Here is a 14,277-nt window from a genome sequence, read left to right on the forward strand (position 1 = left end):
GATTCACAGAGCATGAAAAATAACCCACCCGGCACCATCAACTTCTCTAATCAACTTTTAGCTTATATGTTACAGCACCCAAGTCCTTAAGTAGACAATTTGTCATAATTTGTTTTGTGTCATGTATTCTTCCTGTTAAAATCCACTCTGAAGGCAATTAGCTGTGATAGTGAGAGGAAACAAATTACAGTCCCAAGTAACTCTCCCTGCCCCAAGCCTTGCACCCCAGGCTCATCCACACTTCCTGTGGAGGGACAGCCCTCTTTTCTGTTTGGCACATCTTTAGTGCTCTCTCTCTAAAATGCAGAAATACATGAAGGAAAAGAGAGGTCAGGTGTTGGAAAGACCTTCTGCTGACTCTCAGAGGTATCACTATCCTGCCCCTGCAGCTCAGCAACAGGTAAGGCAGCCTGTAGATGTCATGCATCACAGGGAATGAAACACCTACAGTGAGGGTAAGGAGGGCCATTTATATCCCTCAAATCACAATGCCAAGGAAATCTGTATTTGTATTGAAAGCCAGATTTCTAGCAAGGAGACTGGCTGAGATTTCTTAGCTGCACTGGTGGAACTGAGAACTAAAAAAATTATGAATTCTGCTGGAAGACTAAACACAGCACTGAGATGGAGAAGCTTTGTTGCATGGTAGAAGTGGAAAGCAAGGAAAGGAAGAAAAGAAGAAACAGAAACAGAGCAGCTGTCTGTACCACACAGTTATGTGTGGTACACCAGGCTTGTATTTTTATTAAAATTTGATTCTTCCTCCACAGACTGAGTGAAGAAACAGTGCTGAACTTCTCTGCTGTGCTTCCTAGACTATAGCCATCACAGTGGCTAAACAAGGTAGGACAGCATGGCAGAAAAAGCAAGGAAAAGCAGCAATCATAGCAAATACTACTAAGGAAGTAGTTTTTTCTGTATGTTAACGTCTTTACTCTGTTTTTTACAATAACTCTGAGCCTAATGAAATGAAGGAAAATTGTGACTTTATCAGATGCAGCATTAGCAAAGCTGAGATTTCTTTCCTGAAGAATGAGAAATGACCTTTGGGACATACCAGTGCCTGGAAAAGCAGAGTCTGGATAACAAGGGCCTAAGTGAATACATTTCAAAGCTACTCCAGAGACATCCACTGTTGGGGTTATATCAGATTATACTAGTGCAAGGCTGAGAAAATGAGAAATATCTGAATAAATGGGCTCTGTTAAAATGCAGATCATGAGGACATACTATGTCAGAAGAAGAAATTGAGGTTGAGGAATTAATGTTGAGTATTCATGGACCAGCACAGTTTTCTACACTGTTCTAGATAATGTTTTGGCTTTGCAGATGCCCAGCAAGTAAGGAACACATCACCCTCCTGCTGTACCTTCCGCTATGGAGATCTGCTGTTAATCTCTTTTACAGCACAGAATGCCATAGGGTCTCCACAGCTTCCATATCTGCTGGGACCCCAACACTAATCTTCCCAGGTTTTGCCGTGCTAAGCCTTTAAGAGCCTCGAGGACTGGCTTTGGGATTGAGAACACAGATATTTAAAACACGCTACCCCAGTACCTCAAAAACCCCAGTACAGGCTGGGGGCTGACCTGCTGGAGAGCAGTGTAGGAGAAAGGGACCTGGGGGTCCTGGTGGACAGGAGGATGACCATGAGCCAGCAATGTGCCCTTGTAGCCAAGAAGGCCAATGGCATCCTGGGGTGCATTAGAAAGAGTGTGGTTAGTAGGTCAAAAGAGGTTCTCCTCCCCCTCTCTTCTGCCTTGGTGAGGCTGCATCTGGAATATTGTGCCCAGTTCTGGGCCCCTCAGTTCCAGAAGGACAGGGAACTGCTTGAAAGAGTCCAGTGCAGAGCCACAAAGATGATGAAGGGAGTGGAACATCTCCCTTATGAGGAAAGGCTGAGGGAGGTGGGTCTCTTTAGCTTGGAGGAGACTGGGGGGTGACCTCATCAAAACTTACAAATATGCTAAGGGGGAGTGTCAGGAGGACAGAGCCAGTTTTTTTTCAGTGATGTCCAGTGATAGGACAAAGAGCAATGTGTGCAAACTGGAACACAGGAGGTTCTATGTAAACATCAGTAAAAAAACTTCTTTACTGTGAGAGTGACAGAGCACTGGAACAGGCTGCCCAGAGAGGCTGTGGAGTCTCCTTCGCTGGAGACATTCAAAACCCGCCTGGACATGTTCCTGTGTGATGTGCTCTGAGTGATCCTGCTCTGGCAGGGGGGTTGGACTACATGATCTTCTGAGGTCCGTTCCAGCCTCTAAGATTCTGTGATCAGTCTGTGACTTTATGTGGATGTCACTGATGAGCTGAGGAGCTTCCTGAGGAGTGAACACATACCCAGGTAGGGGTCTAAAGGACTCTGTACATATGGAGGGCAATACAGACTGGCAATAAACTGTGATATGCATGAGTTGCAAAGAAGTAGGTAATCAGTTTGAGCAATCCTTAGATATCCAATTAACATTGAACTCTGTAGTGCTGAAACAAGTCAGGATTAATGCTACAGAGTTAAATGATGCACTGTTGAATGACGATCACATGCTGTTGCCAGCATAGTCACAATAAATCCAATAGAAAGACAAGGCATAAATTAAATCCCACAAACAAATCACATACCTTGTAGTTCCTGCAAGAAGGGTTGAATGCATTTGTTCCACAGATAAACAATGTATCCTCGTTTCTTTTTAGGAGAACCTTGATAAAATTATGACATTCATCCTGAAGAAAAATAATAAAAAGTATATCAGCTACTGCATTTTGGGTGTCTGGTTTTATTTTTATGCCATGATACTTCACTGTCAGGTCTAAAATGAAATTGGCTGGTAGCCACTGTGATATTCTGGGCTTTATTTCAACTACGTTTAACTGACAATGAGCAAGACGCAATTGATTTATTTTCTATTGGTTTAAAAATGGTTACAAAGAACTGAAGATAGCATACTCATATTTTAGTTCAGGTTTTGCTATTGTTCACATAGCTGAATTTTGCTTGAATGCTATTGCTTTCCTCAAGAGGGAAAGATCTTCTCATGCACATTGATGTAAGACAGCAGCATGAGCAAAGTAATGTTTTGGCATAAAGCATTTCTAAGTAGAGAGGGAAGCAGATGTAAATTAATGCATCTAATTCTGATACCACTTGTGCTAGTCATAGGTTATATTAGGGTAAAATTGGAGTGAGAAACAGTCCTTCTACAACTGTACACATTCATACTTTCTGATGCTTTACACAAACTTCTCAGTAAATTCCTGCAGGAGGACGGACAGCAGTGCTTAGGTTTTGAAAGCAGAGGTAGGCAAAATCAGTACACTAAGCATTATGTCCCAAATCCTCAATGCTTTAAGTGTTTCAGGATTTTGCTGTAGTTCCTGTTGTAATTTTTTATCACATTAAAAGCAAACTATTTTCATAAATTAAAGCCTTCAGTAAATTGATGGAAACAGCAATTACTGGCAAGAAGCGAATGGCATCATCCATTCCACATCACCGACAGCAGCTCAAGATAATAGTGAAGCAACTAAACTATAGTGGCAGATGCAGAAGAGATGAGAATTGCCTACCTTATGTTTTCCCTTCATTCTGCATGTGTCTACATCAGCTTGTCTAGATTTCCACGTCAATTTCTGCAAGGATCAAGGAAGAAATCAATTAAGACCCAAAGGTTGTTGCATTTGATTTCAGAAGTCCCTTAGGGGAGACTAGCTCTTGAACATTTATTTATTGAAAGCTTTCTGCACCCTTTCTCCATGATTAATTCACCACAACAATGAAAGATCAGTGACGTGGAGCATTCATTTAATTTTGTGTTGCCATCTATTCATTAGACCAGAAGCCTATCCCAAAGCTTAAACCAACGGAATTCAGCAGTAGGCTAACTTTCAAATATACGTGCACTTTTCTTAAAAGTACTAGATGCTCTCCTAATTTGATACTGTTCTGCTAATCAGAATAAACATTTATGGACAATAAACCCTAACTAGATTCTACTCAAAATATGTATTATGTAAAACAAAATTTGAGATTAGGAAAGAAATAAAAGTCAGGTAATTCTTATCACTTCAAGTCAGCTAGCAGGCTCAGAGAGCCCTCCATCGATCAAGACACTGCTGACATTATCTCTGCTAATAGTCTTCCTCCAGAGTATTTACAGGTAAATCCCAGCCTTGATTTCTTTTGCAGTGACTTTCAGGAGTGCTCAAGTGTGATAAGCTGATTAATTAAAATAAAACTTTATTTAAAAACATATGGCCTAAGATAGCAACACCTTAGACACTATAGCCACAACAGTCCTGACAGTGTTTCCCATCAGTAATGGAGGCACTGCACTCATGAAGGGCGCCAAGCTGAAAGAGTAACCGTGAATGTTCATTTCAATTAGAAGCCTGTGCCCTCACTTTTTCATAAGTCATTGGTCATAAGCTCATTTTCAGCATCATTCATAGTTTTAATTAAATACTCTTCATTCCTACAGTGGAATTAATCCAATGCCCAAATTCATACGATCTTCTGTTGCACCAAGGCTGTGTTTGCACGTATTACACAATGTGTATGCAACGCAAAGGAGCTGAGGGGAGATTATTTCTAGTATATTTATGTTAATATACAACATGGTAATGCAGACAAAGCCCTTCTTAGTTTGAATGTAACTTCCCAAAGAGATAATGTGAATACATTTGCAAAGCAATATTACAAAAAGATTTTATTTAGTGAGTACTTGCATAAGTGAATAAAATCTGTGCGCATAAAAATATGTAAATAGCACTTGCTTTTTATGATCAAAGTTTCAGCATACTTAATTGGGATAGTATAACTGTTACAGAAAACTGCTGAATATAAATTAATAGATGTTTGACAGATGTTTCATCAGGGACCTCACTGTACTTCAGTACAGATTGCTTATCAGACCAGCTAAATCACTTATGAGAAATTCACAGAGGACATGATTGCTATTCTAGCCTTCCCAAAATTTTATTAGCAATGCCATCTTACTTGCTTATTACAGTTCTTACAGCAGCGCTGGCAAGTCGTTTGAAACAATGTCATCTTCCTATTTATTTGAAGTATGTTCTAGTGTCCTTAGTTTCTGGATGATGAGAAAAGCTACTTACTTTGCTAAAATAAATTTCTTCTGTATGTGATGTGTCCATATCAACAGTATAAATATGGTCCCTGTAAACAAAGGCAAATGCATGCAACGTCAAATGGAGCAATCAGACAGTTCATTTTCTCTGAAGAGAGCTATCTATCACAAGATAATCCATAAATCCATTCAAAAAATAAGATCACAGGTCTTACAAGGGAACATTACTGACAGCATCATCTGCTTTTCTCAGAAAAGCACTTTCATACATAAACTATCTTTCTTCCCATTAATAATAATAATAAAAAAGCTACAGAACTCAAAGGCAAGATTCTTTCCCAAAATCAATTATTTGAACAAATGAGATTTTGGGAAGGAGGTGAGTCTAATATAATTTCTGCTCTATAAATCCTACAGCAGATGTCATGATCTAGCATGCAGATATTTCTGTACATTCTGAAATCAGATGCAATAGTTCTGAGGCAGCCTTTATCAGATTCCTGGGCTAGCAGTCACTGTGCCACATTTAGCCATTCAGGGTTAAAAAGAGGTTAATGCTTCTTTCATTTGTTTACTTATTAATTTTAAGTCTAACCTCTGCTGTGATAATTTGGTGGGCAATATGGTAGGCAAAAAGCTGACAGCCATAAAACTATTTCCAGAAATCATTCTTCTCTTCACACACTGAAGGCCAAGCTAAACTGTTATATACTTCTCTGGAAAAAGTTCCTAATTCTTGCTTGCTTTTACTTTCCTATTTTCCTGTGAATCTGTCTCTCCAATTACCTGCCAATCTCTCCTTGGAAAGAGGAAACAGACTCAGCTACTCAGACAAAGAGATATTTTAAACATTCTCCTCTGTGTAAGTTGAGAACAAGGACACCTCTGTGCAGAACCTAAAATTCGAAAAATCCCACCAACCCACAATCCAGTAGTAACCACCACATCAAATTGGGACTGAGCATCTCATTTTTCCTTGAAATAACATCAGCTTTTTTCAAAATACAAGAAGTTGTGCAGCTGGAGCATGATCCATAGCATTGGAGGGGTCTGTTGAAAGTAGGATACAGACTGTTTCCATTTCAGAAATCACTGCTCTCAAGGTTAGCTTTATTTTACTAGGTTTTGGGGAAACAGTGTTAGTCTGTTAAATAAAGCAAACACAAAACACTGCTAGAAGAGGAATAAGCAGTACTCTTCTTACGTGGAGAAAAGAGGCAGTATTGTTATGGGAAACTGGCTTTTAAAAATCTACAGTCTGCTATGGTGCTTGGGGCTGTTTGTTTTGTATGATGCCAAACTGAGGAGTTGCAAGTTTTCTTCTCCTCCAGACCCTGCAAAACCAGAGTTGTCATTTATGTCCCAGATCGGTTTAATGCTTCAATTTATTATTTGTCTGACTTTACTGGCAGAGCAGTGGTCAGGATTGGTGCTGGACTAAAATTACCTATTAGCGTAATATCAGCTTCATAGATGACTGCACAGTTCCCATCACAACTTGTTGCTGTCACTCCTAATACATAGAAGTGGGAGCAAAATCTCTTGAATTGCAAATTAGGTATGGCTGGAGCTCTAAAACCTTCTTCCAGAACAGCTCTTGATTTCAGAAATCAGTCTTGCTTTCCAAGACAATTAGAAAATACAGTGGTGGTATTCAGAATGAGGCTTGAGTTATTTAGTTCCCCAGCTTTCAGTGGACTCGCTTTCTGACTCAAGAAACTATTCGAAGAAAACTCAGATGCTAAGTTATGGGATCATCTGAAAGAGGCTATCAGGCAAATTACATATAATTTTCTCACGCTGTACGTGAACTGTAGTTGCTGACAATGTCAGCAAAGAGCGAAAGAGCTGTCAAATTCAGGGGAGGGCTCTCTAACCACAGACAATGAAGGATTGTCCTTGCTCTCCATTTCCCACTGCTGCCCAACTCCTAATACCTAGTAGCTGTGGTATGTGCACAGCTCACTGCTAATTAAGTTATTCTAACACAAATTGACTTAATCCTAGAGCTTCCGTTTTTCCCACCTCCAGTCAGCAGAACCAAGTTTTGTTGCCATGGCATAATCTTGTGGAGGAAGGGAATTTAAATAATGCCACCGGCTGTGCATGACCCTTGGCCACTCAGTGCATTGTCTGGAAATGTGTAAATGCAAATGAGGAGGGAGCCATCCCGATGCATCCCGAGCTCAAGAAACAATTTTGCACATACATGAGGGGTGACAGATAATGTGAACAAAAGCTGCCACCGCACAAGACAATGGGAGGAGGAGACACAACAAACTTAGAAAAGGGTGTGTGTGTGTGGGTGTGGGCAAGGGTGAGAAAGACAGCCAGGGAGTACCCTTCCCACGAGAAAAAAGAAAGGAGTCCTCTGCAGACTGCATGCCAGATATTCTGACAGCACAGCTTCAAGGACTTTGAGTTATTCTCATTTATACTGGCTTCCTGATCATATGCAATAAAGCCTTTATGACACTCAAGTTTATTTGGTAATAGCTAATACAAAAGTTGTGTATCCCGTTTGCCAAAATAAGCCACTGACAGAAATTTTGTTCTTTGCCAGTCACCTAGTAATAAAGTGTTGGCAGTTCTCAAATGTGAGTTAGTCCTTTCTTGAGCAAGGAAACTGTGTGCAAAGTAAATGCTGGATTTTCTAAAACAAGCAAACAAAAAAACTCCAACGACCCCAAAATAAAAACTCTTGATGCTTAATTATTTGTTCTGTTTGCCTTTCAGATAATTGGGTACTAATGCCAACTTAGCATCACTATATTACAATGTCTAAAAAAACCAGCCTGAAAGCAACATCTGATATGATATCTAAGGATTTATGTTAGCTACAGTTTTCAACTAATCTAGTTACAAAACTCTTCAAGAAACACCTTTGATTGTGTACACATTCGCTTAAATCTCTAGATTTACTACACCTTCTAAAGGAGATGAGGTATTGCAGTTATAAACCTTCATTCACAAGAGTTATCAAAGGATGACTCATTTTCTGATCTTTATTACTTAAAGATTAAAATCACCTTTGAATTTTAACTTGTATCACACAGGCTTCTCAGCCCAGCAGAGATTTTATTCAGTAACATGTGGAGGAGGAGAAGAATACATCAAAGAGTTTTTGAATTACCATAGGAAAAAAGCATAAGAATTTTTTTTGGCATGTGAAAGTACAAAACAGACCAGGTCTTACTCTTTTTTGTAGGTCACTGGACCCTAGGAGCATATAAACACCCTAATAAAAAACTTCTTACATACAAATAAAAAGCCACATGTTATGTAAGACTACATATTCTTATGCCAGTACACATACTATCTCCCAAATATTAATATTTTTTAATGTAATTTGTGCACACTATGGTTTTACATCCCAAATGCTTCCCTGGGTTTTCCTGCTGTAATGCCAGTAGCTTGGGCACTGCGACGTTCTAATTGCGTCAATCTCAGTCTGGGAACAAACTATGAATACAGCAGAGCAAAATCCACAAAGCAGATTTACCACCTTCTCACTGCAAATGATTTCCTAATTTAAAGCATAACAAATAAGGAAAGCAAAGGGAACTCAGCCATGAAAAGGAGGAAATCCTGCCACCACCTTTCAAACCCCTTCAGCCTGCTCCTCCCACCCAACTCATTATCACACTAAATGCAGCAAAAATACTCAAGCCCAAGCTCAGAAAGAGCGCAGGGAGGCCTTGCTGTGAGGCTGCCTGCTCTTTGTGCCTTACAGCCAAGGCCATCACAGCTCCCTGTGGAAGGACACATACTCTGTGCCCACCCTTGACACAAGGACTTGGCATGAGTGAGAGCCTAGAGCTCTGCTGCCCCGATCCCACACAAAATAGCGCATGTGAGAAGCCCGAAGAAGCTGGTAAGGCTGCAATGCCTGTGCAGGCCAACAAGTAGAAGCACAGTCTTCCTGCAGTCAGGGACATGGCTATGTAAAAATGGCACTAGGTGTCTCTGCTGGTGTAACCCAACTAGTTACTGGGTGCCAAGTGGAGATCAACAGGCAGATCAGTGCAGGACACATCTGACCACCCAGAAGATGGGGAGTAGCTATTTGAGATGGAAGGCAAGCAGCTCCCAGAGGCTGCCAAGGCTTTGAGGACATGGCTGGTGGTGAGAGGCTGCCTGTTCAGCAGCTGTTCCCTCTCAGCTCCTGGTCATCCCACCCACCACTTCTCCCATCTGCAGCAACAGCCTGGCTCTCTGTGGCACACGCAGAAGGGTGCATATTTCTCCAATGGAGGAGAAGTACCAGAAAACCAGCAGGAAACAAGCTGCTACTTAAGGGGCAGCTTGCATGGACATCCCAAGCAGGATCTGTGTCCAAGAACTCCTAAACTGGATTAGCCACTCTTGCTAATGTTGACCCTTCTTGCATTTATCTTGTGTCCACCAGGTAACTCCCACTCTAAGACAGTCAATCTTCGCTAACAACAGGCAGGGAGAAGAAGTGTTAATGTCTGATCTGTGCTGGACTGGCAGCTGTATAAACTGGTGTGGCTCCACTGAAGCTGATGCTGAGCCCATGCAAACTGAAAGGGTGGCTACATATCTGCAATATTTATAAAAAGGCACATGCTTGTATCTGCACAGTATAGCTCTAAAAAAAAAAATCCAGACACCAAATTCAATTAACCATACTGAGTACATCAAAATAACAGCAGCAAACATGTTTGCCTCTTTTTTGTCTTAAGGTATGAAAAACATGCCTAAACTAGCAACATTTCAGTTTAGTAACTCTTATCTCAATACGTATTTCTGCATCAGCAGAAACATTCTCTAAAACATGTTATTAATGGTATGCACAAGCATTACAGGATGAGGATAGGCTTTCTCCTCCATAGGGCTGAACAACTTCTCTGGCAACTTCCCTCTTGCCAGACTCAAAGGAAGGTAGAGGTGTGTTCTCATAAAAGGCCTGTCTCAGCACCTCACAAAACTGAAGCTTAGCTGACTGACTAACAAGATTTCTAGTACGTCTTACTAATATAGGCTGCAAAGGCCAGAGTGTGGGAAAATCCTAAAAATAACATGTCCAGCAGAGAACTCAGAATATCCCCCATCTTCTCCTTCCTTCTCTGAAATCAGCCAGCAAGGAGCAGCCAAGCAGGGCACTACTGACCTAGCAGCAACGTAGAGGGTCCTGTTCATGATCATGACTAGCTGGATGTCGAGCCGGTGCCTTTGCGTGGTGTTCCGCCCTGGTTTGTGACCCACAAACACTGGATACTGTCTTGTATCTGTGGGAAGGGAAAAAAACAAACACAGCAACCCAGGGTCAAAGAGAATCACAAACTGAAACCATGCTAACACGGAGCATTGTGGGGCCCAGCTACGGCCAAAATCTGTGATTTCTGTTCTGCCCTGGCACCACAGTCTGGATTTGGAAGACATGAGCACAGAGGGCTGGAGAGTTCTTCAAAGTTACAGTCTTTGCAGCTGCAAAGGACAAAGTCATCACCTTTGTAGAAGACAAAAATTGTGACGTTTCTTCGAGCATAAAGCTGTTCTGGAGCTCTTGGCACAAAGGTACATGGCACTTTCTCACAGTTTTTCTTTCACTGCTTACAGAGCTTAAATGCTTGCTCCTGGCTGCCGAAGTGCATCTAGCAGGACAAAGCTGTTTCACAGTGGCTGATCAATCACCACAATGACTGGACTTGTAGTGGTTAAAGCAAAAGACTTGGCTGTCTTTGGTTCAAACTGCCAGCTCCCTGGGTTTTCTACAGGATTGGACTGCCATCATAGAACAGCTGTGGCGATTTCTGAGAAACAGCAGGAAACCACCACTTGAACTTTATAAAATAAAAGTCACCACCATATCATTTTGGCAACCAGTCTGGTACTCCAGTTCTTCTGGCACCTGGGCAATTGTACTGACTGAGCTTATACTATCAACAGGCCAGCCTTCCCCCTCCCCCCCACTCTACCAGTTAATAAGTGCATTCATTCACCATATTCCTACAATTCTTTCCATGAGACCTCAGCATACATGGGGTGTGCTTCTGCTTCCCAGATGATCTGTGTGTACAACTTAAACCAACAGTGAACACTTCTGACCAAGGGCCACCTTGCTGCTAGACTTCATATCTATATGTGATCATGACATCTTGTTGCATAAACTAGGGACGTAATTAAGTAAACAAAACAACAGTTAGAAGACATAAGGATGATAAACCTCTTATGAGCATCATCATCAATGTGGAACTGCTGCATGTGCATGCTATACGGAGCTGATGCCTGAGTCTTTTCCCCATCAATGTGCCTTCCCAGAAGCCTGGAGCTCTTTGAGAAGAGACTATTCCTTCAGAAAATCAGATACTGCTGTAGTGTTTTCAGTTATTGTTCTCTAAAACTATTTTCAGAAAGCCTGATGATAATACTGTATAGAAACAGAAATTTCCCTGCAAATCAGATGCTGTGAACTCCTGGAGAAAAAAAATTAAGATAGCCCAGGCAGGATTTATATTCAGAAGTTTAATCCTTCTGACCAAGTCCTGCATGCAAAATGCCAAGTTCAACTGTAAAGCTCTGTCCACTACTATTTCATCTGTAAAGCACAGATCTAGAATGAGCTGGAAGTTTGTGCATTAATGTGCATTTCAGCACATCATGCCACAAAGGAAGAAATCCCATGTCCTGTTTCTCCAAAAGGATCAGGACTGGCTGTTTCTATGTTAGCAAGAACCATTAGCATCACCTTTCTGAAGGATGAAAATGCTGGTGCTGAAGATCCAGTGTTCACAGTAGACATATTTCAATGGGGTTTGCTTTAGAGCAGTTCTGCCCTGTTCTTGTATCCCAGACACCTATTAACATTTGCAGTACATAAAGTGAGCCCCTGGAGTCTGTCTTTCTGCTTGGTCTTTCACAAAGACAAACTTACAGGTGTCAAGGCCACCCAAAAGTACAATAATCAAGGGCAATCAAGAGATTCACTTTAAATCCAAATTTCTGACCTAAAGTAGAACTAAACATAAGCCCACTCATTGCTGACTCAGTGCTCCCTAGCACAATTTTACAGACCCAGGTGCTAAAGACTTCCTTTTAAGCATATGAACCTTTGGGACTTCAGAAGACTTTTCTTTGCAGTAATTGTAATTGAGTTGAAGTAAATGTGAAAGCATCAGTTATGCTAAGCCTGACTTGCATGGTGAAATACACAGAAAGCTCTTCACCTGTTTAGGCAGCAAATCTCAACAGTGATTTGCAGCTGTCTCTCTTACACTAGATTTTTGTTTGCCAATTATTGCTGGCAATAAAGAGAGAGATTCTGTTACAAAAGATCCTTTGTCGTGATTTGGTTTTTAGCTACATTTCCAGCTTGGCAAAAAAATGTCTAATGCTAAAGTGGAATCAATCAGAGCTTAAAGAAGTAAATTCAGTTGTTTGCATTAGATCAAGAAATTATGCTTTCAGAGCTCAGTTACTTTAGTGTGCTATGCTTGATACTCTCAGTTGCTTAACTGGTTATCCAAAACTGCATTTTCACAAGTCAGGTGAGGGACACTTTGATTAATGGGAGTGGGTGGGAAAAGGCATCCTTACTTTGCTGCTGGATAGAGCAAGATACTTGGCTTGAGTATGCTACTGAAGTTTCTCTGAGAAGGAAAAAGGCTACAGCTTCAGAAGATCAAGCAGTTTATCACCCAGTAGTAATAAGTCAATGTGAAAAATTTGTATTGCTATACTAGTATCTAAGAATGTAAATTGGTCAATCTGGAAGAAACAAATAAAAAAAAATTATTCATTGCAACTGTAACAATATACAGTTGAAGAACCTTGATTAGTAGTAAGTAAATGAAATCCTCTGGCCTCTTATACTTACAGTTGCCATGCGAAATACTGATTGGCTCAGAATCTTCTGGGAAACCAGCCCCAGCAAAGTGTAGCAGTGTGAAATATAGCAGCAAGGCTTCTGACCTCATAGTAGTTCAGCTGGGAGGCTTCACTTCTTTACTTCACCCTGTGGAAGACAAACAAGGGCTTAAGCACCTTCTTACAACGCCATTTTAACCACTGCATACAAGAAATCTAAGAGTCACTGGAAGGCAGAACGAGCTTTCCTTCTCCTCAAGCCTCTCACCATACCTGAGGAGGTCTATTGTGTTTCTAAGCATAAACTGCCCTGCATGGTCAGTTTCCCTTTAGCCCGTGCTCCAGCAGTGCCAGAGCTTGCTAGACTACAGACTTGAGTATCACTGAGTTACAAAATATTTTATGCCTCAGCTGCTTATACGCAATGAAGAAACTTAGTCTCCTGCACTGATCAACAGCTGGCAAGGGTTTCTTGGGAAATATTTTGTTTTCCCCTTCTTTGTGACACGTAATTAGATGATGACACAATGACACATGCCTAAGTACAACAAAACAAAACAAACAAAAAAATCCCACACTACATTATTCTGGCTAAAAAGGAATTAAGGGTTATACTAGGGGACTGATTCATACCCTGCAGAGCTGTGAATCAAAGGAAGAAACATGGAGAGAGACCGATGGAGCATGCAGAACATGTCATTGGGCTTTACCATAAAAAATATGTACCCATAAATTTAGGTGCCATAAAACCAATACTCCAACTTGTGATAAAATAAGGCAGAACAGAATTGTCTAAAATGAGCTTTTTTTCCCTGATATTCCACTGACTCATTCACTCATTCACATTTCTTGGACAAAAATATCCCTAAATCTCGAAGATAAAAGGAACCACAGGGGCCTTTGGATACCATGAAAGAAAACAGCACATAATACAGTAAATAGCTCATAATTCCCAGGCAAATTTCACAGAGACATTGATCTGCAGGGGAAACTAGTGTAAAAGTGGGGTTTTCTTTTCATCCCTTCCAGAGTTTCAAACCTTTGATGCCACCTGCCAAAGATTCCTTTTGAACAAAGCTATTTTACAGTAGTCTGTCAGTAATTCAAGATTTAGAGGCAGAAAGTCAAACTTCACAACCTACATAGTCTTTGAAACTTAATTTGGCAAACAAAGTGCTAACTTGCCCTTCTGCAACACCATTTAATATTAGATACCTATGTCTCCTTTTTCGATGCCAAAAAAAGCATTAACAAGTCTTGAGTGTTGCATTTTCATTTGTAATTTCACAGTCACAGCTGATTCCTCATCTTTTACCCAATCAAAAAATGTCCCAATAATTAATCTGCCTTATGAGATACT

The 14,277-nt window shown here is 40.8% G+C and overlaps 1 protein-coding gene across 8 annotated transcripts in view; it reads right to left on the reverse strand.

Annotated features, from left to right (window-relative positions):
- The window catches only part of SEMA6A (semaphorin 6A), a 117,527-nt gene that overhangs the window by 52,538 nt on the left and 50,712 nt on the right, over positions 1–14,277 (reverse strand). For all 8 annotated transcript variants that reach the window (XM_051642160.1, XM_051642159.1, XM_051642152.1 and 5 more), the window contains 5 exons: positions 12,928–13,065; positions 10,222–10,339; positions 5,116–5,176; positions 3,568–3,630; positions 2,623–2,724 (listed from right to left, as the gene is read on the reverse strand). In XM_051642160.1, the coding sequence (XP_051498120.1) occupies positions 2,623–2,724; positions 3,568–3,630; positions 5,116–5,176; positions 10,222–10,339; positions 12,928–13,027 (444 nt within the window). In that variant the 5' untranslated portion in view covers positions 13,028–13,065. The remainder of the gene's footprint in view (positions 1–2,622; positions 2,725–3,567; positions 3,631–5,115; positions 5,177–10,221; positions 10,340–12,927; positions 13,066–14,277) is intronic.

The sequence above is a fragment of the Apus apus genome, chromosome Z, assembly GCF_020740795.1.
Source record: "Apus apus isolate bApuApu2 chromosome Z, bApuApu2.pri.cur, whole genome shotgun sequence".
NCBI classification, from domain to species: Eukaryota; Metazoa; Chordata; class Aves; order Apodiformes; family Apodidae; genus Apus; species Apus apus.